The 26645-nt window shown below is 42.4% G+C and overlaps 3 protein-coding genes across 6 annotated transcripts; 1 reads left to right on the top strand and 2 right to left on the bottom strand.

The window, feature by feature from the left end:
* The first annotated feature begins 1839 nt into the window (after positions 1-1839).
* Positions 1840-7072, top strand: LOC121536800 (FAST kinase domain-containing protein 1, mitochondrial). Of its 4 annotated transcripts, none has more exons than XM_041844360.2 (15): positions 1840-1947; positions 2696-3183; positions 3277-3345; positions 3463-3588; positions 3657-4055; positions 4199-4309; positions 4388-4519; positions 4632-5118; positions 5240-5354; positions 5439-5567; positions 5686-5817; positions 5908-6021; positions 6175-6319; positions 6458-6572; positions 6661-7072. In XM_041844360.2, exons 2-15 carry the CDS (start codon positions 2837-2839, stop codon positions 6751-6753), a joined length of 2514 nt encoding a protein of 837 aa, XP_041700294.1. In that variant the 5' UTR covers positions 1840-1947; positions 2696-2836; the 3' UTR covers positions 6754-7072. The 4 variants fall into 4 exon arrangements, with proteins under 4 accessions (XP_041700294.1, XP_041700295.1, XP_041700296.1 ...); XM_041844361.2 differs by lacking the exon at positions 1840-1947 and adding an exon at positions 2216-2611; XM_041844362.2 differs by lacking the exon at positions 1840-1947 and having other exon boundaries at positions 3099-3200; positions 6661-7061.
* Positions 7073-8335: 1263 nt separating this feature from the next.
* LOC121536266 (kelch-like protein 41b) lies at positions 8336-11377 on the bottom strand. The gene is made up of 6 exons (XM_041843532.2): positions 9909-11377; positions 9575-9732; positions 9372-9479; positions 9036-9221; positions 8809-8955; positions 8336-8628 (listed from the first exon to the last, which is right to left on the bottom strand). Exons 1-6 carry the CDS (start codon positions 11007-11009, stop codon positions 8517-8519), a joined length of 1812 nt encoding a protein of 603 aa, XP_041699466.1. The 5' UTR covers positions 11010-11377; the 3' UTR covers positions 8336-8516.
* Positions 11378-12140: 763 nt separating this feature from the next.
* On the bottom strand, positions 12141-26432 carry LOC121536118 (Bardet-Biedl syndrome 5 protein homolog). The gene is made up of 11 exons (XM_041843411.1): positions 26218-26432; positions 25945-26034; positions 17123-17208; positions 16827-16876; positions 15000-15112; positions 14722-14857; positions 14521-14619; positions 14333-14401; positions 12812-12964; positions 12595-12678; positions 12141-12367 (listed from the first exon to the last, which is right to left on the bottom strand). The coding sequence occupies exons 1-11, from the start codon at positions 26277-26279 to the stop codon at positions 12185-12187; spliced, it is 1125 nt and encodes a 374-aa protein (XP_041699345.1). The 5' UTR covers positions 26280-26432; the 3' UTR covers positions 12141-12184.
* Between the last annotated feature and the right edge of the window lie 213 nt (positions 26433-26645).

The raw sequence follows: 26645 nt of genomic DNA, 5'->3' as shown, positions 1-26645 counted from the left end.
AGATATGTGCCATACATAGTCAGGAAGGTACAGGAAGCAATTGATGAGGTAGAGCGGTGGGCATTAATGTGGGGATTCAGGTTCTCTGTAGAGAAAACTCAAACAGTGTTCTTTACCAGGAGGAAGGTGGGAAATGACGTATGCTTGAGGTTATATGGGAGAAACTTGGAGAGGGTGGGGGCCTTCAGGTTCCTTGGGGTATACTTTGATACTAGACTGACCTGGGCAGAACACATTGAGAGAGTGGTGGGAAAGTGTAAGAAGGTGCTAAATGTGATGCGCTGTCTGACGGGGAAGGAGTGGGGGGCTGGGCATTCCTCATTGAAGACCATGTATGTTGCATTGATCCGATCTGTAATAGACTATGGAAGTATAGCATATGGTTCGGCAGCCCGGACCTCACTGGAAAGGCTAGATGTCATACAGGGGCAAGGACTCAGAATATGTAGTGGGGCGTTTCGGACGTCCCCAGTGGCTGCATTACAGGTGGAGATGGGGGATATGCCATTGCAGATTAGGAGACAGCAGCTGGCAATGCATTACTGGGTCAACCTACAAGGACATGGGGTGTCTCATCCTGTGAAAGGGATTTTACAGGCATGCTGGGAACATGAGCGAAGACCGAACACGAGCTTTGGGTGGGTGGGTAATACCCAGGCGAAGGAGATGGGACTGTATGGAAGGGAGTTTAGTCCAACGGTAGTTATTCCTGTAAATCCACCATGGCTACTCCCGTCTCCAGTAGTTGATCTGGAAGTGTTGGAGAGACTACAGAAAGATAGGGAGGGTGTTGATCCAGCTGATTTCTTTAAGAGACGTCTGGAAACTGTGTATCAGGATTTTGTGGCCATTTACACAGATGGTTCAAAAGATCCAAGGACAGGACGTACTGGGTCAGCATTTGTAGTGCAGGAATGTGGGGTGGAAGTCAGGAAACATATTACAGATCATCTGGCTGTATATACGGCGGAGCTGATGGCCATACTGTTGGCCTTGCAGTGGGTGGAGAAAGTTAAGCCAGACAGAGTAGTTATTTGCTCTGATTCATGTGCAGTGTTAATGAGTCTCCAGTCCTTTAGCTCACGTAGCAGACAAGACCTGCTTTATGAGGTGCTACAAACCCATGGCAGGATTAAACAGATGGGTATTCAGATAAGATTTACTTGGGATCCAGCCCATGTGGGGGTGGAGGGGAACGAGGCGGTAGATGAACAGGCTAAACAAGCACTTAGTAGTGGGGATGTTGATGTTGAAGTGTCAATGAGCAAGGCAGAGGCAAAAAGACTGATATATACAGTGATGGTGCAGAGATGGCAGGAGCAGTGGAATATAAATAATAAGGGAAGGCATTTATTTCAAGTACAGAGGAAAGTCGGGGAGGGGAGGACAGCAGGAAGGGACAGAAGAGAGGAGGCTATTTTTACAAGATTAAGGGTGGGACACAGCCAGTTGAATAAGACATTAAACGTGATAGGAAAGTATCCATCAGGAAAGTGTGATTATTGTCAGGAAATAGAGACTTTGGAGCATGTATTGCGAGAGAGAGATTGCGAGAGAGAGAGGATGAGATTTAGTATGAGGGAGAAGGGGATACAGGAAATTAGTTTAAAGAGTATATTGAGTAGAGCATCATTAGATATAGTCTCAAATATTTTGTTATCTTTTTTAAGAGAAACGGTGTTGGCAGGTAGGATTTAGTTTATCCCTGTCGCTGGCCCACACTCCAGTACGGTAGGTGGCGGTAATGCACCATAACGTTGGATGCCAACCGCTGACAAACCCCACTGAAGAAGAAGAAGAAGAAGAAGAAGAAACGACGGGCTGTGGCCTATCGTGGTTTAGTTATGCAAATCTTTGGTACAGTATTTTGAAGTACGGTAGCCTACCACAGCCAAAAGACAAAAGTCAAAACCTGATGTAGCCAGCTAAACTGGAGAAGTGAAACAGGTAAAGAAAACGAGTTTGTTAGGTAGATTTAGCTCTAATTCATTATTTAATCAAACTGAAACGAAAATAGATTTACACCTGTTAACGCTTAAACGGCAAGATGTGTTGGGAACGGGACGGACTTTGGCATTGTCCTGTCCCCACGTGAATAGTGGGACACGCCTTTATAATTGTCACTGCCAAAGCTAGCCGACTAAACTCAACTATATGATATACGATGGAGTTGATGAGCGAATAGTGTGGGCGAATTGGAGCTCCGACGTCATATTAAATAAAGTTATTTTTAAATCAATAACTACTGATTTCAGCACCGAAAGAGTAGCCCGCAAGTAGAACAATGTCGTGTTTAATTTCGGGCTATTCGTTGGGTGTTGAAATCAGTAGGTTTAGATAAAAACGTAATTTGAAGTGACGTCGGAGCTCTAGTATGCCCACACAAATCCATCGTAAATCGTGGAATTGCGTTTAATCGGCTATGCTAAGGCTTGAAAGTCAAGTCCATGATTTTCCAATGATGAGGGATAAGAATTTGCCAAATATATTATTTTGTGATATTATAATTATACTGTATAGGCATGCTGGTTAGATATACATATGGACACCATCGCTGTCAGTCAGCTGTGTTGGTGACGTTGGTGGATGCATGCATTAATGAATGGTTTCGGTATGTACCTAATTTCACATTATTCGTTTTGTGGAGATATGTATTTATCTTTGCTATATTTTTGATGATGCTCTCTTTCTACAGATGTTTCACCAAAGGATCCAAAGGAATATGCAGGCAGCTCTCCTTCCCTGTGGATTCTAAATTATGTGGGCCTGATTTTGACAGTGGTTACCTTCTGAAGATGTGGCATTCCATTCTCACTTGAACTAGGCCGGGTCTTCCATGGCCATGTTTCGGCTCCGAGCTGTGACTGGGAGCTTCTACTTTCGCAGGTTTCTGCATGGGGGGGCAGCGAACTGGGACCAGGTTCTGGAGCAGCTTGGTATCTGCTCTGGTGAAGACCAAGTGTTGGAGGTGGTGGGCAAGAACAAGGCCAAACTGACTGTGAACCATGTTGGCTGTGCCATGGGCATGCTCTGGCAGTTCCAGAGAGAAAAGCCACAGATGCTGAGAACGGTTGAGTTCATCAAAAGCCACCCAGAGTTCCTGACTCTCCGGGTGCTGGCTGAGAACAAAATTGAGCTCATGGAGGATTTCACATTGGTGGACATACTCTACAATGTTCTCAGGTACAGATGTTGGCTAGGTGGGTAAGCATATATAATCAGTCCTGAAATGTTTGTTTACGTTTTCACATCAAACTTGTATCTTCTAATTTGAAGGCTCAATGTGGAACCATATGATTCTCTTGTTCAGCATTTGGTCTCAGAGGCTTGGCTTAGATTATACAGGTAAATCGATAAAATTGTTTTATTTTGCCATTGAATACTACATACTAACAGCAGAACCATTATCTTTTAACATGGGGGACTGAGCTGGTGTACAGATGTGAATTCACTGTTTTGCAGATTTCCGATGCCATCACTGTCCAAGTTTGCTGTCTGCCTAAGTGATCAACGTCTGCAGCACAGTCCTCTGATGGGTCAGATCACTGACGTTTTGAATCAAAAACTCTCCGCAATTGATGATGCAAGGTACACAAAAATGATCACTACCAGTAATCTGTAAATCCTTGATATTACCATTTCTATTTTTTCTGCAGGATCCTGACAACCCTGATGGTCAGCGTGTCACCTTTGGTGTCTCCTCATCTGCGGGATGCACTCATTGTAAAGGCAGATAGTCTCCTGGACACCATGGATCCCTCCCACTACAACAACCCCAGGAGGGTGGTGCAGTTTCTGCGCAACATTAAGTATAGTTACCGTCCCCTGCTGGAGAAGTGCAACCATATTCTCCTGCGCAATATTCCCCACCTGGATGCAGAGAACATTAGCATCATCATGGGGCTCTACCAGTCGCTGCAGTTCAACAACTGTGACTTCCGCCTGGCTGCAAAACAGAGGCTAATGGAACTAGTGGACTCGAGCACAGACCCATTCTCCTTCACTAAGCTGTTTGTTGCTCTTGGGCCTATGGCAGGGCAGGACACCAAAGAGAGGTAGAGTGAACATTTTAGTATGCTGAAACCATTACCTGTTTCAATAACTGTATAGTTTTACAACTATTAAACAACATTTCATCCTGATGCAAGTTCAATTCACACACCATTTTACAACTCATTGATAAGTACTTATCTTTCAGGCTGGAGAGTACAACACTGCTTTTGGCAGAGGAGTTTAATGCCCAGCAGGCCCTGGTTGTGGCAGAGACACTGGAGGAGATTCAGTGTAGAAACCTGCATCTGATCCAAAAGTAAGTTCATTCTCTGTTACAGCTTTGTTTGAAAGTTGCTTGTAGACAATACAACTAAGGCAAGTTATCTCTTTACAGGATTGTATCAGTAGTCCATAAGAACCTGCATGTCTACAAGCCCATTGAGATAGCCAGGATCACACAAGCCCTGATCCTGCTGCAGTACCAGAGTCCAGAGCTCTTCACTAAATTAAGGAACATCCTAGTTCAGTGAGTGGTTATTCTAAAGACCTATCTCTGCCCACTATGATCCTTTATGACAGTTTACTCTTATTGCATACTATACAAAGTATGAGTAAGCTAATACAATTCTTTCTCACAGCTTCTTGCAGGACAGTGTCTACCCATATGAAGTGACCATGCTGACTCGTGTTCTGTCCATGCTACCTTCACCTCAACTCGACGAAGGCGTCATTTCACGGGTGGAGGCAGTGCTGCCCCAGTGTAATCTGAATGACCTCAACACCTTTGCAATGGCCGTCGCTAAGTGGGTGCGCAATGACCCATCCTACCGACACAACACGCCCAGCAAGTACGTGCGTCTGCTACAGACACTGAACCGCTGTGGGCATGAGCGTCTGCTCAAGGCTGACCGCCTGGACTTGGTGTTGGAGGAGCTCAAGTACATGTCAGGGGAATGGTTTGAGGAGATGCTGCTGGAGGAGACCATGGTTACGCTCCAGAGGCTGGAGAATCAGATATCCTGGGCCAATGTGCCTGAGATGGCCCTTTTCCTGACCAGGACTAATCACCTCTGTATTCCATTAATGGACCGCATAGCTAGCGTGACCATGGAGCACATCAACAAGGTACTTTGAGACAGTACATTTTATTTCACATCAGGGAATACTGTTATTTTGCCTGTATGTATGTAGATAGGATAGAATGTGAGTCCATACCATAACTATTTTTTTTCTCTCTTTCCTGAAGATTCACTACTCAGCAACTTATGCCACCTTGCTGCCCTTTGCTATACTGAATTATAATCCACCAAGGGTGGATAAGATGTTTGACATCTGCATTCAGCACTTCATACCTCATATCAGTAAGTGATTGTGGTTTATGTTACATTTTTGTATTTGGAACTCATCAAAAGGACCAGACAAATATATTGATCTTCTTCCTCCAGGTTTCTTTGACCCCCATCTGCTGGTACTTCTTGCATACGCCCTGGCTGTGGCTGATTGCTTCCCAGAGGACCTGATTCGAGAAATCTTCAACGTGGATTTCCTTGCCAAGCTGGATTCCCAGTTAGAAAGTATGTTATAGAAATATCAGAATGAAGACAAAGCCAGCATCCTGTATCCCCTACTATCTGAAAACTGCATTTTAAGATAAAGCTGATGGGATAAGATAACCTCTCTGTTATGTGGTAGCCCTGCCTGACGCCCAAAACATGCGGATCCGCCTGCGTCTCATGGAGCTAAATCGGGCTGTGTGTCTGGAGTGTCCAGAGTTCCAGGTACCCTGGTTCCACGAGCGTTACTGCCAACAGTTGCAAAAGAAAAGTGAGCCAATACATTTATTCATAATTGTGGATGTCCCTACTCCCTACAATGTAAATGTTGAGGGTCTAATTTCATGCTTACTTTTTTCAGGGAATGGTTCTATCAGTCCTTTACAACAACAAATTCACAAAATGCTTGGGGAGGTTCTTGGAGAGATTAATTGTGCCAGAGTGGCAGTGCTCACTCCTTATTTCTACAAAGTAGGTGGGTAATACACAGGATTGGATTGCAACATGTTTGACAGCAATAGGCTCCTGACCATGTCTTATGGAAGTGGATTGGTGTTACACTCAAAAGTTAATCAAATGTGTCACCTGTTGTTCTAGTTCTGAGCTGTATTTCTTCTTTTCTCCCTAGACTTTGAATGTGTTCTGGACAGACAACACCAGGCAGTGGCCTACAGTGAGCTAAGCCAGCTACAGATATCTGACGATGAGAAGGTCCGCTGGGGTTCTGACTCTGTAGGGAAGGAGAGGAGTGAGTTCCCTCCAGGGGCACAACGGTAGGAAATGTGATTGGTAGATTTCAGAAGTTTTGGTTGAAAAAGTGTTGCTGATGTTCTGTTATCATGGTTAAACACATTGAAGGGGATTTCATAGGTGCTGAACAAGGACTTTTTTTCCCTTTTCACTTAACTCAGTGTTGCTGTGGACTTCTTGGAGTCCAAATCCTTCTGCAAACAGTCTCGTCACATGAAAGGGGAAGCCATGATGAGAAAGAGACATCTGGAGATTCTGGGATATCATGTTGTCCAGGTATGTGTGTGAAATGTCTGTCCTCAAAAGTGGTATTAATGTATATAACATTCTACATCACTGATGAATGGTAATGTCATTTAAACAGATCCCTCATTTTGAATGGAACTCTATGGAGCTCTCCACACAGGATGCATGGAAGGAATACCTTAGGAAGAAGATCATTACTGAGCTTCCCTGAAGCACCTAGATGTTGAATCAATGACGCGTTATATTGCTTTTGCTACTGATGTGAGAGAAAAAGTCTGCCTTTGGAAATGTATATTTGCAGGCAGATCATTGACAATTGATGTTAAGCATCAGCTGTTTATCAAGTGCTCCTTATTGCCTTCTCCAAATCCTAGAGTGGACATGGCGTTATGTCACCTCTTGCCAAGAGAGATTGTATCATATGAAGTGTAACGTTTGTCAAATAATAATACATGTTTGTAATAAGAAATAGCATTGTTTTTGTGGTTTTGATTCATCCAATTAATCTGTCCCACATAAATCAAATACATTGAGCAGGAAGAAATGTACGTAGGAAAACTGTAGGGTGCAAACTTTTTCTTTACAAAGACAGGCAGATTAAAATATTTCACTGAGTTACAGTTCATGTAAATTCATTAGGCCATAATCTATGGATTTCACATGACTTGGAATACAGATATGCATAGATACTTAAAAAAAAAAAAAAGGTAGGGGTGTGGATCAGAAAACCAGTCAGTATCTGGTGTGACCACCATTTGCCTCATGCAGTGCGACATCTCCTTCGCATAGAGTTGATTGTGGCCTGTGGAATGTTGTCCCACTCCTCTTCAATGGCTGTGCGAAGTTGCTGGATATTTGCGGGAGATGGAACATGCTGTCGTACAAGTTGATCCAGTGCATCACAAACCTGCTCAATGGGTGACATGTCTGGTGAGTATGCAGGCCATGGAAGAACTGGGACATTTTCAACTTCCAGGACTTGTGTACAGATCCTTGCAACATGGGGCTGTGCATTATCATGCTGAAACATGAGGTGATGGTGGCGGATGAATGGCGTGACAATGGGTCTCAGGATCTCGTCACGGTATCTCTGCATTCAAATTGCCATCGATAAAATGCAATTGTGTTCGTTATGCCTGCCCATACCATAACCCCACCGCCACCATGGGGCACTCGGTTCACAACATTCACATCAGCAAACCGCTCGACAACACGACACCATACACGCTGTCTGCCATCTGCCCGGTACAGTTGAAACCAGGATTAATTCGTGAAGAGCACACTTCTCCAGTGTGCCGGTGAGCATTTCCCCACTGAAGTCGGTTACGACCCTGGTGAGGACGACGAGCACGCAGATGAGCTTCCCTGATACAGTTTGTGCAGAAATTCTTCGGTTATGCAAACCCACAGTTTCATGGTTACACGTGGTCTGCGGTTGTGAGGATTAGTTGGACATACTGGCAAATTCTCTAAAATGATGTTGGAGGAGGCTTGTGGTGGAGAAATGAACATTCAATTCTCTGGCAACAGCTCTGGTGGACATTCCTGCAGTCACCATGCCAATTGCATGCTCCCTCAACTTGAGACATTTGTGGTATTGTGTTGTGACACAACGCCACATTTTAGTGTGGCCTTTTATGGTCCCCAGCACAAGGTGCACCTGTGTAATGATCATGCTGTTTAATCAGCTTCTTGATATGGCAAAGGAGAAATGCTCACTAACAGGGAGATAAACAAATTTGTGCACAACATTTGAGAAATAAGCTTTTTGTGCAAATGGAACATTTCTGGGATCTTTTATTTCAGCTCATGAAACATGGGACCAAAACCTTACATGTTGCATTTTATATTTTTGTTCAGTATATTATGGTGCATTTCAATCATGAAGGATCCGGATGAAAGTCACTCTAAATACATTGTATTTGCAGTCCTCCTTGTTACATCTAGACAGTACAGCACTTATTGTGTTCTTGTTCACAATTTGGGCATTTTGACTGCATTGAGGCGCATAGACACACAGGAGGCCCCTGCGGCATAACGCATGGCTTTGAGCATCCCGGTCCACTCTTTCTTATCCTCTTCATACCTGCCACAGGAGAAAAGAGAAGTTTGACGTTATGCCTTTGGCACAGAGCAATAGTGGCAGTGGCACCATTTTACCATTAGACATGATCAACTAATCAAGGATCTTTTAATATAGACCATTCTCTAAAGACGGCAGCAGGGTACATGCGATTGGATTACATTTGGGGACTAGTTTACTTACTGCCAGATGTCAATGATTTCCGTTGGGGCAACTTTGTCGTCTTCCGTCGCCACAATGGTAAAGCCTCCAACTGCATACAGCAATCCTCCACTGCTGACCAGGTTTACTGAGCTCCTCTCCTGGGGGAAATCTGTGAAGGGCACCCACCTGAAAAGGGGATCATTGGTAATTGAATGGCTCTGTTACATTGTTGCTAATCATACAGACTTCAACATCAAGGCACATACTTGTTGGTTTCAAAGTCATATGCTTCAGATGCAGCGGTGAGACCATCTTCATTGACCCCTCCAGTCACCACAATCTTCCCATTGTGAATGACTGCCCCAAACATGGATCTTGCCATTTTCATAGCAGCCACCTCCTTCCACTCTGATTTCTTGTGGTTGTATGCAAACATCTTATTGATGGCTTTGCTTTGATAAAAACAAGAATGGAACATCACAGTGAGGATTATTAAATGCAACTCATTTATTTTACATCATGCATCTATTGCATGCTTATACTGTATAAGTATCAAACAATTAGAAATAACAAGGTGTGTTTTGTATAAAGAGCAAGCTTACTTGTCATCCGTCTTCCCTCCGATACAGTACACCAACCCATTCTGGGAAACAATACTATGACCATGGATTTTCAGAGGTAGCTTTTTGGTCTCAGCCCACTTCATCTTCCTGGGGAACAGATGGTAAGGATAAGATGTGTTTCAGGCTCCTTACTCATGTAGTGACTGGAAATAAGCATAAGAATATGAACTCATCCTACTTACTCAACATCATAGCACATTACAGAGTCAAGAGATTCGTTGGACTGTAGATCTTTACCAGCTACAGCAAAGATAAGATTGTCAAATTCTCCCATACTGAACAGACATCTGGGAGAGGGCATAGGGGGCAGAGCTATCCAATCAGCAGCAAGGATGTCCAGCTGAAAAAAGACCCTGATATTAGAAGGTTACAGTAATCAAGCTATTTCTGATAACAGAAAAGTTTGGTGGTTTGAGATCCTCCCTTGCTTAGTCATGGTGTTACAAAAGGTGTTGATTTAAAGTTAGATCAGTTGTGCTGAATGTCCTTAGGAAGTGCAAAAGCAAAGCTTATTACCTGATAGAAATAGCATTGTAATGGAGCATCTTTATCCTCTTCGTCGACAAACAATCCTCCCAGGATAAAGAGATCATTCTTCTTTGATGTCAGGCTGACATGGTTGCGTGGGATCTGCTCAGTCATTGCAGCAAGGAAGCATTCATTCTCAACGCCATCATAGGCCACTGCAGCAGTGTCGTTGATCATCAAGACAAGATCCTTGGCATACATACCAACTCTCTTGATATCATTCAGGTAACCAGGTAACCTGTAATCCTCTCCTTCTTTACTGTTGACTGCATCCTTCCCTGACTCTTCTGTCTTCTTCTCAGGGAGTTTCCCAGCAAAGGCATCTTTGATAACTTTGATTTTTTTGAGGAGCTCTGGGTCAGCCTTGATGATGTCATCCTTTTCCACTTTCTCATTGAAGTACTTCTCTGGGAGTAAACGGAAACGGACACAGTCAAAGGCCTCACCTAGAGTCTTGACACGGTTCTCCTTGTCTTTTCGAATCCATTTCATCAGGGATTCAAACACAACCTCCTCCTTTTCTACATTGAGAGAGTCCGCTCCTATGACGGCAAAAAGTTCATGAGAGGCAAGCTCTAAGAAGTCGTCCTCCTTGGCCAGGATTTCAAAACGATCTGCAATGTATTCTCGACTTGCCAATGCCAGTCTGGGGCAGTTGAGCACCAGTGCCATTCTGAATATGGCCATACAATTACCTGGGGACAGCTTCTTCTGTAGGAAATTCGCACACACTGTGAACACTGAGGGGATCTGGAAACGGTTTGCCACAGCAAAGATATCCTGCACATTGTCATCTGTGATGTCAATCTCTGCTGAATACATGTAATTCACAATCATCTCCATGATTGTGGGGTCCAAATTCTCCAGAACAACCTCCTTATCCATTTCTTTAGCATCGCCTGAGAAGTAAAACTCTCGGAAATAAGGACTACAGGCTGCCAAAATAAGTCTATGGCAGGGCAAGCTTCTGTCTCCCACTTTCAGAATGCAGTCAATAAACTTGTTCTCATTCAGAAGCTCTTTCAGGCCATCCTGGAGCAGGGTGCTCTGAAACAGGCGCAAATCTTCCCTTACAGCTTTCGGATCCATGCTGAAAAAAACGCGACTTGACAAAGGACGTGGAGGATGCAGCTCTCAGCACACTGTCCCGACTGGACTGAGCAGTATAGAGCCCCAGGTCTGAAGACCCTTCAATATAACTATGGCCCTCTAAATATAGCCACCCACCCCATTGAGGAAGAATTCAGGTTGGCCGCATCACACAGCTGTCACAGAGTGAAAGAAACAACTGTGGACCGTTGTCAGTGGTAGTTGGCTAAAATGATTGTTATATGACTACTTCACACACATTTCATTTGTAAGTGACTGGTGCAGTTCTGTGTAGTGAGGAGCATACATCCCCAAACTCAATTACAAGTGCAACATCCTGTATGAATCATTAGGATTTTCCCCATTATCGCTTACAAAATGATTTATGTTTTACCAGTGATTGTCATGATTAGAGTAAAATTGTATATAAGACTTCAAAAAAAGATAGTGATTTATATAAATTACTATGATCCCTTTTAGTCCTGAAAATCTTTGGTGATTTATTTGTGTGCGACTCATTGAGCATGTTTTATAATTAAATGTGAGTATATTTCCGAAGGACTGACCTTCCTCATAGGCAGGGTCAATGAGCAGCTGCAGATACAACAGTCTGTCCTCATGAACCATTTGTAAAATACTTGACCTCCTCTGGCACGTTTGTAAATAGCCTTTAGATCATTGCCCAAAGAACAAATGACTCAGTTTTCCCCACATGCCACTGGATGTCTTCAACTTATTTCAAAAACCCATTTAAGACATTCTCAAAACTAAGAACGGTCAGACAATTGCCTACTATACTTAAATAATTCAACACAATTCAACTATTTTCTTTTACATTTTCTGTTCAATTGAACAAATAAACATTTACACAAACACTACGCTTATGTAGAATTGTTTTAATTTATAATGCACTGTTAGCGCACAATTTTTCTTATGTCGCCCATACATTAATATTAATATGCCATTTAGCAGACGCTTTTATCCAAAGCGACTTAGTCATGCGTGCATACATTTTTGTGTATGGGTGGTCCCGGGGATCGAACCCACTACCCTGGCGTTACAAGCGCCGTGCCTTACCAGCTGTGCTACTATATACACATCAGACCTATAAATAAATAGACAAATATTTTGTAGATTTACAAATGGTTATAAACAACTGTAGTGTATCAATTGTGTCATTTGAAAGGGTGGATTTGAGGAACTATGTTCACAACTACCCTATCAACATTCATGCTTCCGCCCATAACTTCCCACAGTCCTTGAAGTGTGAACCCCTCCAACTTCTCAACTGCAATTCCCAGCTCCTCGGAAAACACAGGTTCCCGGTATTGTTGCTTATTGCCATCAGCAAAGTAAGCCTTAGAAGCAAACAATAGAAATCAGTTATGACAATGGCATTAATAGGAGGTTATGTGTTCAAACCATTTGACAAAGTACACCTCAGTCTGTATAAACATGATAGGCACTAGGCAACATAAAGCCGTGTTTGCGGCATGTTGTGTAACATGACTTAGCAACCTGCTATTTTCAGAGTGTGAAAACAAATGGATTCCCAGAGGAGGGATGACAGTCTAAGTACACTCACAGTGAAAGCATCAGTCTGCTCATCGGGCTCAATTTCCACATTATCAGGGGGCTGGTCCACCGTCAGCTCCTCCATTGGCTGAGGCTGGAATCATTGTTGGGTGAGGAGAGTTTAAGGAGAATCACGCCACACCAATTCCTAATTCATTGTCTTTTTAAAACATGGCAAAGCGATAATGCATTGAACAGTTTTTATTGTGATATTTAATGTGTGGTACAGTATAATATAGGCTTTTCTTTTCCTCCATCTCATAGTCCACTCCAAAGATGGGGTTGGCAGAGTACACTTTGCACAGTGAGTTGATCTCTTTAACTGCATCTTGAAGCTTATCCATTGGGTCGATCTTAAATCCAAGCACATATCCTCCAGTCTACAAACAAGGAAAGAAATATGTAGTCAGGAGTATGCCACAACAGTGGCATGCAAAAGCCAAGTTATTTTCTCTGTATTTTCTGTCGTCTTTTAAAGCTGATACTACAAAAATATACTATATATCCTATTAAACTAAACTCAGCAAAAAAAGAAACGTCCCTTTTTCAGGACCCTGTCTTTCAAAGATAATTCGTAAAAATCCAAATAACTTCACAGATCTTCATTGTAAAGGGTTTAAACACTGTTTCCCATGCTTGTTCAATGAACCATAAACAATTAATGAACATGCACATGTGGAACGGTCGTTAAGACACTAACAGCTTACAGACGGTAGGCAATTAAGGTCACAGTTATGAAAACTTAGGACACTAAAGAGGCCTTTCTACTGACTCTGAAAAACACCAAAAGAAAGATGCCCAGGGTCCCTGCTCATCTGCGTGAACGTGCCTTAGGCATGCTGCAAGGAGGCATGAGGACTGCAGATGTGGCCTGGGCAATAAATTGCAATGTCCATACTGTGAGACGCCTAAGACCGCGCTATAGTGAGACAGGATGGACAGCTGATCGTCCTAGCAGTGGCAGACCACGTGTAACAACACCTGCACAGGATCGGTACATCTGAACATCACACCTGCCCGAGTTACACCAGGAATGCACAATCCCTCCATCAGCGCTCAGACTGTCCACAATAGGCTGAGAGAGGCTGGACTGAGGGCTTGTAGGCCTGTTGTAAGGCAGGTCCTCACCAGACATCACCGGCAACAACGTCGCCTATGGGCATAAACCCACCGTCGCTTGACCAGACAGGACTGGCAAAAAGTGCTCTTCACTGATGAGTCGCGGTTTTGTCTCACCAGGGGTGATGGTCGGATTCGCATTTATCGTCGAAGGAATGAGCGTTACACCGAGGCCTGTACTCTGGAACGGGATCGATTTGGAGGTGGAGGGTCCGTCATGGTCTGGGGCGGTGTGTCACAGCATCATCGGACTGAGCTTGTTGTCATTGCAGGCAATCTCAACGCTGTGTGTTACAGGGAAGACATCCTCCTCCCTCATGTGGTACCCTTCCTGCAGGCTCATCCTGACATGACCCTCCAGCATGACAATGTCACCAGCCATACTGCTCATTCTTTGTTCAGGGACACATTATTCAATTTCTGTTAGTCACATGTCTGTGGAACTTGTTCAGTTTATGTCTCAATTGTTGAATCTTGTTATGTTCATACAAATATTTACACATGTTAAGTTGCTGAAAATAAACGCATTTGACAGTAAGAGGATGTTTTTTGCTGATTTGACTAGTTCTATATGTAATTATATGGTACACAATAAGTAAAATAATACTGGTTGCATCTGAAATTATCACAATTATCTGATGAAAGCTTTCTATCACCAAAGCCAGACTAAACTTTGAGTCTCTTATTATGATGGACCGCTACAGGGAAGAGAGGTGACAATAAGGAAAATAGTTTATCACTTTCAATACCTCAAAAGGTCATTTTTTAGGCTGGTCATGTCAGCTGGTTTTTCTATTACTTCATTTGTTTACGACACTTTAATTTGAAGATATGGAATGCTGATGTTGAAGCTCTCATTCATATTGGCATGCCAAACCATCCGAACATTAGTGATGAAGAAGGATCCTAGATTACCCTCCAAGATACAATTAAGGCTAGTTAGTTTCATTGTAAAGGCATGAAACACTATTTCAAATATTTCCTGAAGGATTAACTAGCTAGAGTAATTGATGTGTACCTGGTCACTGAATAAATTCCACACCCCGTTGAATTTGTCGTACACTTCCTCTCGAGGCAAAAGCCTCAGTTGTTTATTTTGAATGAGAGCTCCTCTCAGCTTCAGGTCACGGTACATTTTAGAGGTCTCATATGCCCTAGAGCAGATTTACACAACAATTAGTTGACGAGACATTCAATTCAACTCAGCAGTGACTTAACTGAATCATATATCATGACATAATCTGGGAAAATGTCAACTTCCACAAGTGTAATTTCTTGTTTTCTAGGTATAAATACCTGTGAACAGCAATGACAGATGTAAATAGTCTTTGACTCCCCGGAACCACATTGGTGAAAATCGACTCAAATCTTGTATTGTTAGACTTTGTCGAGATATACAGTGCTTCAGTCTGGCCTCAATTTCTGAAAAATAAGTAGTAGTGGTGGTGACATCTAGGCATGTCTACCCATAAAGTAAATTGATAGACAGACAGACCTACATACAGTTGAAGTCGGAAGTTAACATACACCTTAGCCAAATACATTTAAACTCAGTTTTTCACAATTCCTGACATTTAATCCTAGTAAAAATTCCCTGTCTTAGGTCAGTTATGAAAACCACTTTATTTTAAGAATGTGAAATGTCAGAATAATAGTAGAGAGAATTATTTATTTCAGCTTTTATTTCTTTCATCACATTCCCAGTGGGTCAGAAGTTTACATACACCCAATTAGTATTTGGTAGCATTGCCTTCAAATTGTTTAACTTGGGTCAAACGTTCCGGGTAGCCTTCCACAAGCTTCCCACAATAAATTGGGTGAATTTTGGCCCATTCCTCCTGACAGAGCTGGTGTAACTGAGTCAGGTTTGTAGGCTTCCTTGCTCGCACACACTTTTTCAGTTCTGCCCACAGATTTTCTATAGGATTGAGGTCAGGGCTTTGTGATGGCCACCCCAATACCTTGACTTTGTTGTCCTTAAGCCATTTTGTCACAACTTTGGAAGTATGCTTGGGGTCATTGTCCATTTGGAAGAACCATTTGCGACCAAGCTTTAACTTCCTGACTGATGTCTTGAGATGTTGCTTCAATATAGCCACATAATTTTCCTTCCTCATGATGCCATCTATTTTGTGAAGTGCACCAGTCCCTCCTGCAGCAAAGCACCCCCACAGCATGATGCTGCCACCCCCGTGCTTCACGGTTGGGATGGTGTTCTTCGGCTTGCAAGCGCCCCCCTTTTTCCTCCAATCATAACGTTGGTCATTATGGCCAAACAGTTCTATTTTTGTTTCATCAGACCAGAGGACATTTCTCCAAAAAGTACGATCTTTGTCCCCATGTGAAGTTGCAAACCGTAGTCTGGCTTTTTTATGGCGGTTTTGGAGCAGTGGCTTCTTCCTTGCTGAGCGGCCTTTCAGGTTATGTCGATATAGGACTTTTTACTGTGGATATAGATACTTTTGTACCTGTTTCCTCCAGCATCTTCACAAGGTCCTTTGCTGTTGTTCTGGGATTGATTTGCACTTTTCGCACCAAAGTACATTCATCTCTAGGAGACAGAACGTGTCTCCTTCCTGAGCGGTATGACAGCTGCGTGGTCCCATGGTGTTTATACTTGCGTACTATTGTTTGTACAGATGAACGTTGTACCTTCAGGCGTTTGGAAATTGCTCCCAAGGATGAACCAGACTTCTGGAGGTCTACCATTTTTATTCTGAGGTCTTGGCTGATTTCTTTTGATTTTCCCATGATGTCAAGCAAAGAGGCACTGAGTTTGAAGGTAGGCCTTGAAATATATCTATAGGTACACCTCCAATTGACTCAAATGATGTCAACTAACCTATCAGAAGCTTGTAAAAGCCATGACATAATTTCCTGGAATTTTCCAAGCTGTATGTTAACTTCTGACCCACTGGAATTGTGATACAGTGAATTATAAGTGAAATAATCTGTCTGTAAACAATTGTTGAAAAAATGACTTGTGTCATGCACAAAGTAGATGTCCTAACCGACTTGCCAAAACTATAGTTTGTTAACAAGACATTTGTGGAGTGGTTGAAAAACGAGTTTTAATGACTCCAACCTCAGTGTATGTAAACTTCCGACTTCAACTGTACGTACAGAGTTAGCTGTCCTTGTTGTGATGTTAATGATAGAATTGTATCCAACTGCTATGAAACATAATGAACATCAATGTCACTCAGTGTTGTTTGATTTAAACAATTTTGGGGAAACGATACTCGCTATTACTAATGATCATCTTTGTGGCCCACTGTGGTACCATCATAATCCAAAAGAGGGCCGTATTCATTGAGATGAGAATAATAATGTTGTCCCCTTTGCAGAGTGGATGCTTCTCTAGCCATGTCAAGGAAAGATAAATAGATATGTAGCTAGCTAGGTCTAGGTGTACTCATACAAATTGACTCTTGGCAGAGCCAAAGAATGCCAGATGATCCTCAGATTTGTTACCAGGAGCCTCCCTGAAAGTAAGGAGTAAGTACTGTATATTAGTGCACATAACCACACGTTCGCTGGTTCAAGTCCCACCTAGTCTGGCTGTTTACTCTGCGCCCTCAATTAATACATTGATGTCAACCCACATAGAAAAATACTACAGTACTTACTATAGAAGTCTGTAGTTTACTGTATAATACTATACTATAGACTGTAGTATCCCTCGATCATGTGTGGTACTTATTATATAATTTTGTAGTATAATATAGTAAATACTACAGTATTTTATTAGCATATACCCCTCCCCCATATCCCAATTTGTGCCACACATAAGTGAGAAACCTACATGCCAAGCATAGACCGTGTATCGTGTTCCCTACAAGGTATAGAAAAGAGCAGAAGCTCTGAACTATCTGATCAGACCCCAGTCCTACCTACAGGTTATGGAACATTTGCTCTTTTAGTATTTCTCCAATAGGTTTCCTCAAGGAGAAAGCCTCCACTACTATGTCAAAGATAATAAAACAAAAACACTAAATACTACCGTAATGTCCGCAAAAACATTACAGTAAATACTACAGTATACTACAGTCCGCAAAAACACTACATTAATTACTATAGTATATACTAGTTATTTTACTACAGTATTCATACTATAGTTTACTGTAGTATTTGCTGTAGTATTTACAGTTAAGTCCACAAAAACACTACAGTGAATACTATAGTATTTATACCATAGTATCCTATAGTATTTTTTTATTGTGGGAATGTAGCTGGATAGTCCCTGTGATCTCTCAGGCCTTTGTTGCTTGTGTTCACTTGTTCGTATTGGGGTTTGGGTGGCTGAGAATTCTGAACTCCACGATACTCAATGGAGTTGAGAGGGGGGATGAGTTTTGGCGGTGTCTATCAGTTGATCCTTTAAAAGTTATTTAATGCGTTCCTTGTACATATGTTTGTCCTCTGTAATGGCGTTCTTTTCTTTGGCTGCTGCAATCCATAGTTTTCTTACCTCAGGCCTAGGATCGACTGATACCAACTCGATGTAGTGTAGTCGGAGGTATCGCACCCAACTCCATTGAGTATCGTGGAGTTGAGAATTCTCAGCTAGGACTTCTTGAGAGGAGAAGGAAAAGGCCAAACCCCATGGCATAGAAAGAGTGTATGGCTCTGGTGTAGCCCTAGACAAGTACCTCAACTCAACGATGATTTATCCATTGAGTTGAGCGCAGACTACTCTCTATGCAGTCGATACTTAAACATGTAAATTCTTAAACCATTACCGTGTACCTATGTTTGTCCTCTGTTGTAGTGTGCCTTTCTTTGTTTGCTGAAAGCCATACTTTTTAATAAAATACAACTGTTTCCTTGTTGAGATTCAATGGCATACAGTGAGGGAAAAAAGTATTTGATCCCCTGCTGATTTTGTACGTTTGCCCACTGACAAAGAAATGATCAGTCTATCATTTTAATGGTAGGTTTATTTGAACAGTGAGAGACAGAATAACAACAACAAAATCCAGACAAACGCATGTCAAAAATGTTATGAATTGATTTGCATTTTAATGAGGGAAATAAGTATTTGACCCCCTCTCAATCAGAAAGATTTCTGGCTCCCAGGTGTCTTTTATACAGGTTACGAGCTGAGAGTAGGAGCACACTCTTAAAGGGAGTGCTCCTAATGTCAGCTTGTTACCTGTATAAAAGACACCTGTCCACAGAAGCAATCAATCAATCAGATTCTAAACTCTCCACCATGGCCAAGACCAAAGAGCTCTCCAAGGATGTCAGGGACAAGATTGTAGACCTACACAAGGCTGGAATGGGCTACAAGACCATCGGCAAGCAGCTTGGTGAGAAGTTGACAACAGTTGGTGCGATTATTCGCAAATGGAAGAAACACAAAATAACTGTCAATCTCCCTCGGCCTGGGGCTCCATGCAAGATCTCACCTCGTGGAGTTGCAATGATCATGAGAACGGTGAGGAATCAGCCCAGAACTACACTGGAGGATCTTGTCAATGATCTCAAGGCAGCTGGGACCATAGTCACCAAGAAAACAATTGGTAACGCACTACGCCGTGAAGGACTGAAATCCTGCAGCGCCCGCAAGGTCCCCCTGCTCAAGAAAGCACATAGACAGTGGGGGAAAAAAGTATTTAGTCAGCCACCAATTGTGCAAGTTCTCCCACTTAAAAAGATGAGAGAGGCCTGTAATTTTCATCATAGGTACACGTCAACTATGACAGACAAAATGAGGGAAAAAAAATCCAGAAAATCACATTGTAGGATTTTTAATGAATTTATTTGCAAATTATGGTGGAAAATAAGTATTTGGTCAATAAAAAGTTTCTCAATACTTTGTTATATACCCTTTGTTGGCAATGACACAGGTCAAACGTTTTCTGTAAGTCTTCACAAGGTTTTCACACACTGTTGCTGGTATTTTGGCCCATTCCTCCATGCAGATCTCCTCTAGAGCAGTGATGTTTTGGGGCTGTCGCTGGGCAACACAGACTTTCAACTCCCTCCAAAGATTTTCTATGGGGTTGAGATCTGAGACTGGCTAGGCCACTCCAGGACCTTGAAATGCTTCTTACGAAGCCACTCCTTCGTTGCCCGGGCGGTGTGTTTGGGATCATTGTCATGCTGAAAGACCCAGCCACGTTTCATCTTCAATGCCCTTGCTGATGGAAGGAGGTTTTCATTCAAAATCTCACGATACATGGCCCCATTCATTCTTTCCTTTACACGGATCAGTCGTCCTGGTCCCTTTGCAGAAAAAACAGCCCCAAAGCATGATGTTTCCACCCCCATGCTTCACAGTAGGTATGGTGTTCTTTGGATGCAACTCAGCATTCTTTGTCCTCCAAACACGACGAGTTGAGTTTTTACCAAAAAGTTCTATTTTGGTTTCATCTGACCATATGACATTCTCCCAATCCTCTTCTGGATCATCCAAATGCACTCTAGCAAACTTCAGACGGGCCTGGACATGTACTGGCTTAAGCAGGGGGACACGTCTGGCACTGTAGGATTTGAGTCCCTGGCGGCGTAGTGTGTTACTGATGGTAGGCTTTGTTACTTTGGTCCCAGCTCTCTGCAGGTCATTCACTAGGTCCCCCCGTGTGGTTCTGGGATTTTTGCTCACCGTTCTTGTGATCATTTTGACCCCACGGGGTGAGATCTTGCGTGGAGCCCCAGATCGAGGGAGATGATCAGTGGTCTTGTATGTCTTCCATTTCCCTAATAATTGCTCCCACAGTTGATTTCTTCAAACCAAGCTGCTTACCTATTGCAGATTCAGTCTTCCCAGCCTGGTGCAGGTCTACAATTTTGTTTCTGGTGTCCTTTGACAGCTCTTTGGTCTTGGCCATAGTGGAGTTTGGAGTGTGACTGTTTGAGGTTGTGGACAGGTGTCTTTTATACTGATAACAAGTTCAAACAGGTGCCATTAATACAGGTAACGAGTGGAGGACAGAGGAGCCTCTTAAAGAAGTTACGTGTCTGTGAGAGACAGAAATCTTGCTTGTTTGTAGGTGACCAAATACTTATTTTCCACCATAATTTGCAAATAAATTCATTAAAAATCCTACAATGTGATTTTCTGGAGAAAAAAAATTCTCAATTTGTCTGTCATAGTTGACGTGTACCTATGATGAAAATTACAGGCCTCTCTCATCTTTTTAAGTGGGAGAACTTGCACCATTGGTGGCTGACTAAATACTTTTTTCCCCCACTGTACAGGCCCGTCTGAAGTTTGCCAATGAACATCTGAATGATTCAGAGGAGAACTGGGTGAAAGTGTTGTGGTCAGATGAGACCAAAATTGAGCTCTTTTGCATCAACTCAACTCGCCATGTTTGGAGGAGGAGGAATGCTGCCTATGACCCCAAGAACACCATCTCCACCGTCAAACATGGAGGTGGAAACATTATGCTTTGGGGGTGTTTTTCTGCTAAGGGGACAGGACAACTTCACCGCATCAAAGGGACGATGGACAGGGCCATGTACCGTCAAATCTTGGGTGAGACCTCCTTCCCTCAGCCAGGGCATTGAAATTGGGTCATGGATGGGTATTCCAGCATGACAATGATCCAAAACACACGGCCAAGGCAACAAAGGAGTGGCTCAAGAAGAAGCACATTAAGGTCCTGGAGTGGCCTAGCCAGTCTCCAGACCTTAATCCCATAGAAAATCTGTGGAGGGAGCTGAAGGTTCGAGTTGCCAAACGTCAGCCTCGAAACCTTAATGACTTGGAGAAGATCTGCAAAGAGGAGTGGGACAAAATCCCTCCTGAGATGTGTGCAAACCTGGTGGCCAACTACAAGAAACATCTGACCTCTGTGATTGCCAACAAGGGTTTTGCCACCAAGTACTAAGTCATGTTTTGCAGAGGGGTCAAATACTTATTTCCCTCATTAAAATGCAAATCAATTCATAACATTTTTGACATGTGTTTTTTTCTGGATTTCTTTTGTTATTCTGTCTCTCACTGTTCAAATAAACCTACCATTAAAATTATAGACTGATCATGTCTTTGTCAGTGGGCAAACGTACAAAATCAGCAGGGGATCAAATACTTTTCCCCCTCACTGTAGGTGCATAAAGATGTAGGAATTCAGATATAACGTCATTGTTTTTAGTACTACCCACAGTGTTGTTAAAATACGGTGCACAATAGTGATGAAGTTTGTGGAGAAAGTGGAGTCATGTCTTTTGGCCGACCCATTTGTGGTATCGGGCTGGGTGGAGCATTTACATTTTACATTTAAGTCATTTAGCAGACGCTCTTATCCAGAGCGACTTACAAATTGGTGCATTCAACTTAGGATAGCCAGTGGGACAACCACCCTTTATTTTTTATGGGGGGGTGGGGGAGGTAGAAGGATTACTGTTATACTATTCCAGGTATTCCTTAAAGAGGTAGGGTTTCAAGTGTCTCCGGAAGGTACCACTGAAAGGAGTGATTTTGGGGGTGGCTTTAAGTGTGAAGATGGATCAACTGAAGTTGATGATCCCTGATGTCTATGATGCACGCCATTTGGTGAGACGCAGACCTGGTGGTGAGCGCAAGACTAAGGAGACCCAGTCTATCCTTTTGATATTGAGAGTTTGCCTGATAAAGTCATGCTACGATATGAGTTATTCCGTGACAGCGTTGGTTCCAAATCCGCTAGGATGTTTCAGGTGCCAAGGTTATGGTCATGTAGCAGCAGTGTGTAGGATGAAGATGCTGAGGTGTGCAGGAGGGCATGAGACAAAGGAGTATGTCGTTTCGGAGGAAAAAGTAGTGTTTCAATTGTGGGGGAGCCCATGTTGCTGGGGATCAGAAATGTCCTGTGCGAGTGAGACAAGTTGAGGTTGCCAGGGTTCGAGCAGTGCAGAAAGTGTCATATGCTGAGGCAGTGAGGAAAAGAAGATGATGGGCCAAAGGTGAGGGATCAGGAGAGGAGACCAGTAAGTAGTAGGCCAGGACTGAGTGACCCAAACAGTTAATTTTTTACAAAGTTGGTTTCTTGGCGTTCATTGCTATGGTAATTAACTGTACAGCAAAGATGGAAAGGAAGTCACAGAAGCTAAAAGTAGTAGTTGCAGCAGCAGAAAAGTTATTGGGAGTGAAAGATTTTACTTACTGCAGAAGAGTTACAGGAGGTGTTGAAGGAAGGAGTCCCGTCCTCCCAGGCCGGTGGCCAGGAGTAGGAACGGTTAAGGCAAAGTAGTGGGATAAGGGGGGTGTTTTGGTTTTATAGTTGCAGGGTTATGGGTGGTGCAATTTAACATTTTCCTGTTCCCTTTTCACTTTAGTTTTGTCACAATGGGGCAGAGCTGCCAACTCTCACGCATTGGCCGTGAGACACACGCATTTGACCCTCTTCTCACGGCACACCTCATATCTCACGCATTGAAAAGTACTGCTTTTATTTTTTTAATTAGTCCATTATATAGTCAGCGTGTTAACTATTCAACTGTGCTCCAAATCGTTTTGAAATCGGAGCATTTGCGCCTGCAATTTAACATCACGAGTGGAACCTCTATCATTGTCCTATCTTGCACTGTGAACCGCAGCACATTGAAGCATATGATTGGTCTAGTTATGTAAAGGTTCAAAGGGATTGGATGCATGTTTTAAAGAAACGCCCATCAAGATTAGAGTGGAGCTGAATGGAGAGAGAACGTTCTCCGCTGAGTTTCTAAAACTGTAAAAAGAGCAGCATGGTAGTGCTGTGTTATGTACAATGTTGTCAACAAAATTAGGTTGCTGTTACTCCTGTCCCTATTGCAGAATGCAGCCTTTTGACGGCATGTACTAAAGTCAATTTAATCCACACTTGCCCCTCGTTTGGTGATTGGCATATAGGCTGTGACAAGTAAAAGGCAGAAGACAGACATACCTACACTACAGTATGTTTTAGCAGGGAAGTTTGGTAGGGTGACCTAATTTGTAACTATGAAAATAATTTTGTTAAACAGATTGTGAACCCAAAAGTGTAAATTTGATTCTAGAGGAGTGACAATAAATATATATAATTTGGGTAGAGTGCAGGGGCAGATTTATGTAATGTAGTCTTCAGGAGATTTTATTAGCTATTTACTTTATTTAGTCTGATCTGTGGAACATTTCTCATTCTTAACAATGGGCTAAAATATAGGGTAATTACTGTGCTTGCCAGCAAGAACACTCCTGTTATTCCCCACACTTATTTTATTATTCTACTTCTTCCCAATTTTGCCAGTGTAATAACATATTTGAAATCGGATATGCCTACTTGTGTCTTTGAAAATGAATTATATGAGGCTATGTATTTTTGCAGCCATTCACAGACAGTTTTGAATACGTCATACAAATAAGCATTGGATATTAAATGTTCCAGGAATCAAATATACTTTTTTATATTTTAGTATTGTGCACATGCTAGGCAGAGATGGTAGGGGGACTCACAACTCATAAACGCATCATATTTTGTCTGTGTAGAGTAAGATGATGGAAAGCATCTTCAACTAGTAGACATAAGGCCCTGTGTAGCTCAGTTGGTAGAGCATGGCGCTTGCAACGCCAGGTTTGTGGGTTCGTTTTCCACGGGGGGCCAGTATGATAAAATGTATGCACTCACTAACTGTAAGTCGCTCTGGATAAGAGCGTCTGCTAAATGACTAAAATGTAAACATAAACCAACTGAATATTGATATTCATTTGATTTTTCTTGAAGGTTGGGTGATTGAGAAATTAAATTGTTATAACAAGCACAACACCCAGAACTTGGGAAACATAGATCAGGGGTGGCCAACCCTCCTGGAGAACTAGCAGGATTTTCTTCCAGCCCTATTTTAAAGAGATAGTTCACCCAAAATATTAAATGTTTGTGTCCTTACCTTGAAAGCAGTTTATGGACAAGCAGGATGCAATGTATGATTTGGTTACCCACTGCCATCAACCATTAATATTACAATTTCCTATCCAGAGCCTTGGTGTAGTGGTAACACTCCCCGGCACGTGTCGCATACCTGAGAACAGGGATCAATCCCTGCTTCCAACCTTCCCACTGTTTCTAGCATTTGCCTGTCTCCCTATCTCATTTCATTACTGTCTGAATAAAGTGTCACACAAGACACAACCTAAAAAATATAAGCATACTTTACATTTCATTCCCCAAAAAGTCTTCACATTTTGAGTGTTCATTTAATGTTCAAAGCATCCTGAATACATCACCTTTTTCACCCAGGTCATAGGTCTAAGCCATGTCAAAATATGTAGAATGGCAGGAAATTCGCTTTAAATAAGTAAAATCTTCCTGGGGGTGGACCACCCTCAGCCCCCTGTCTAGGGATTGTGCCAGGGGGCAATGAAATTCAAATAGCAAATCTCACTCCAAGCTTTTATCAAAAGTTGGCAGCCCTGATGTGAAATGCACATTCCGAACTGAGAAAGGCATCAATATGCCAAAAAGCGTAGACGGAAATTCACAGGAAGAAGAAGAAGAGGCAATATTGCCGAGCAATTGCTGGCAACGGAGTGGCGTATGAGACACTGGAGCAATGAGCACATGGGACATGAATAATAGATTTCATATGCAGCATATATTAACTTAACTGAATTCACCTATTTATTCACTCATCTCCTATAGCTTGTTGTTGCCTGTTGACTGCCACATCTGTACTGGAATTTATTAGCTAACAAAGAAGACAGTGAATGTTCCTGAGTGGCCGAGTTACAGTTTTGTCTTAAAGATGCACTATGCAGAAATCTCTCTCCGCCATTTACTGGATGTTAAAATTCTAATAGTTCGCCTAATTTCAGTTCATGTGACGAAACAAGCAAGTATAGCCTTGACACAATATACACTACTCGTCATGTGTCAAGACAGAGTGAATTTACGAACGCACCCTAGATGGAGCTGCCGATCAATATTCCCCAGATAATAAAAATGTGTTGATTTTCAATGTAAAATAGTTGCAGCAACCATTGCTGACAACATTGCCTCTCAAAATGTCCAGTGTATCAAGGCCTTTGCATTTTTAAAGTATTGACTGCATAAGGTTAGCGACTCGAAGGAGTTGGATGTTCATTTTTAAAAAACCAGTCTAGCTAGACTACTGTACTAAGTCCGCGCACAATTCCGTGGATGAAATAATCATCGTGAAGTTGAGGTACTTGGCTACTACTGTATCTCCCTTGTATGAGTGTACTGCCTTGACACATGACGAGAAGTGTATAAAGTGTTAAGCCAAGTGAATGTAAGTTTAGGTAATGGATTTTGTGGCAATCGCTAGCTACATTAACGTCGTTAGCTCGATCCCGTTGTTTCCTTTGGTATCTTCAATTGAATCTAGGCAGTCTATCAAGACTTCGCCAGGTCGAGTTTTCATTTGCCTGTAAATAAGAAACAGGTGTAGCTACTATAGTCAGTGTTTTCCTATCTATATAACTAGCTAGCCAGCTAAAGACTTAACTAGCTACAGAAATGCGTTAGATTCATTCTAGCCAGCTATCTGCTGCTGCATAGCTTTATGCTAGCTAGCAGAGCTGGTAACGTGGAGCAATTAAATAACTTACTGTGCGGTTATATCGAAGATAACATCTCTATCCTCCCAGAGAACAGCCAACACAGCCGCCATGATGTTAGGAAAAAACACAGGTTGTTGACTTAACTAAATAGTTGTTACTAATCTTCTCCAGACAATATGGCTAGCTGCTAGCTAGCCAAAGATTGCGCGTCTTTCTTCCTTGTTCCTGAGTCCCTGTTGTCCTGGCAACATTACTACGGTATACACAAGAGACTAGATAGAAAAGCAAACTGCGTTTCTTCTGGGTAAATAGCAAGCACATGTTCCCCTTATAACGCTTTTCTAGGTAATTGTGTGCCATCAGCAATGCAAATACAGGTGGATTTGTTTGTAGTATGTTAATTTGGCAACTTTACCTGTTCATCTGACAGTGAAGTAATAAAGTAACACACAACTTATTCAACGTTTTATTCCTAA

Source organism: Coregonus clupeaformis, chromosome 23 (assembly GCF_020615455.1).
Source record: "Coregonus clupeaformis isolate EN_2021a chromosome 23, ASM2061545v1, whole genome shotgun sequence".
In the NCBI taxonomy this organism is placed as follows: Eukaryota; Metazoa; Chordata; class Actinopteri; order Salmoniformes; family Salmonidae; genus Coregonus; species Coregonus clupeaformis.
This window is presented reverse-complemented; position numbering and strand designations above follow the sequence as displayed.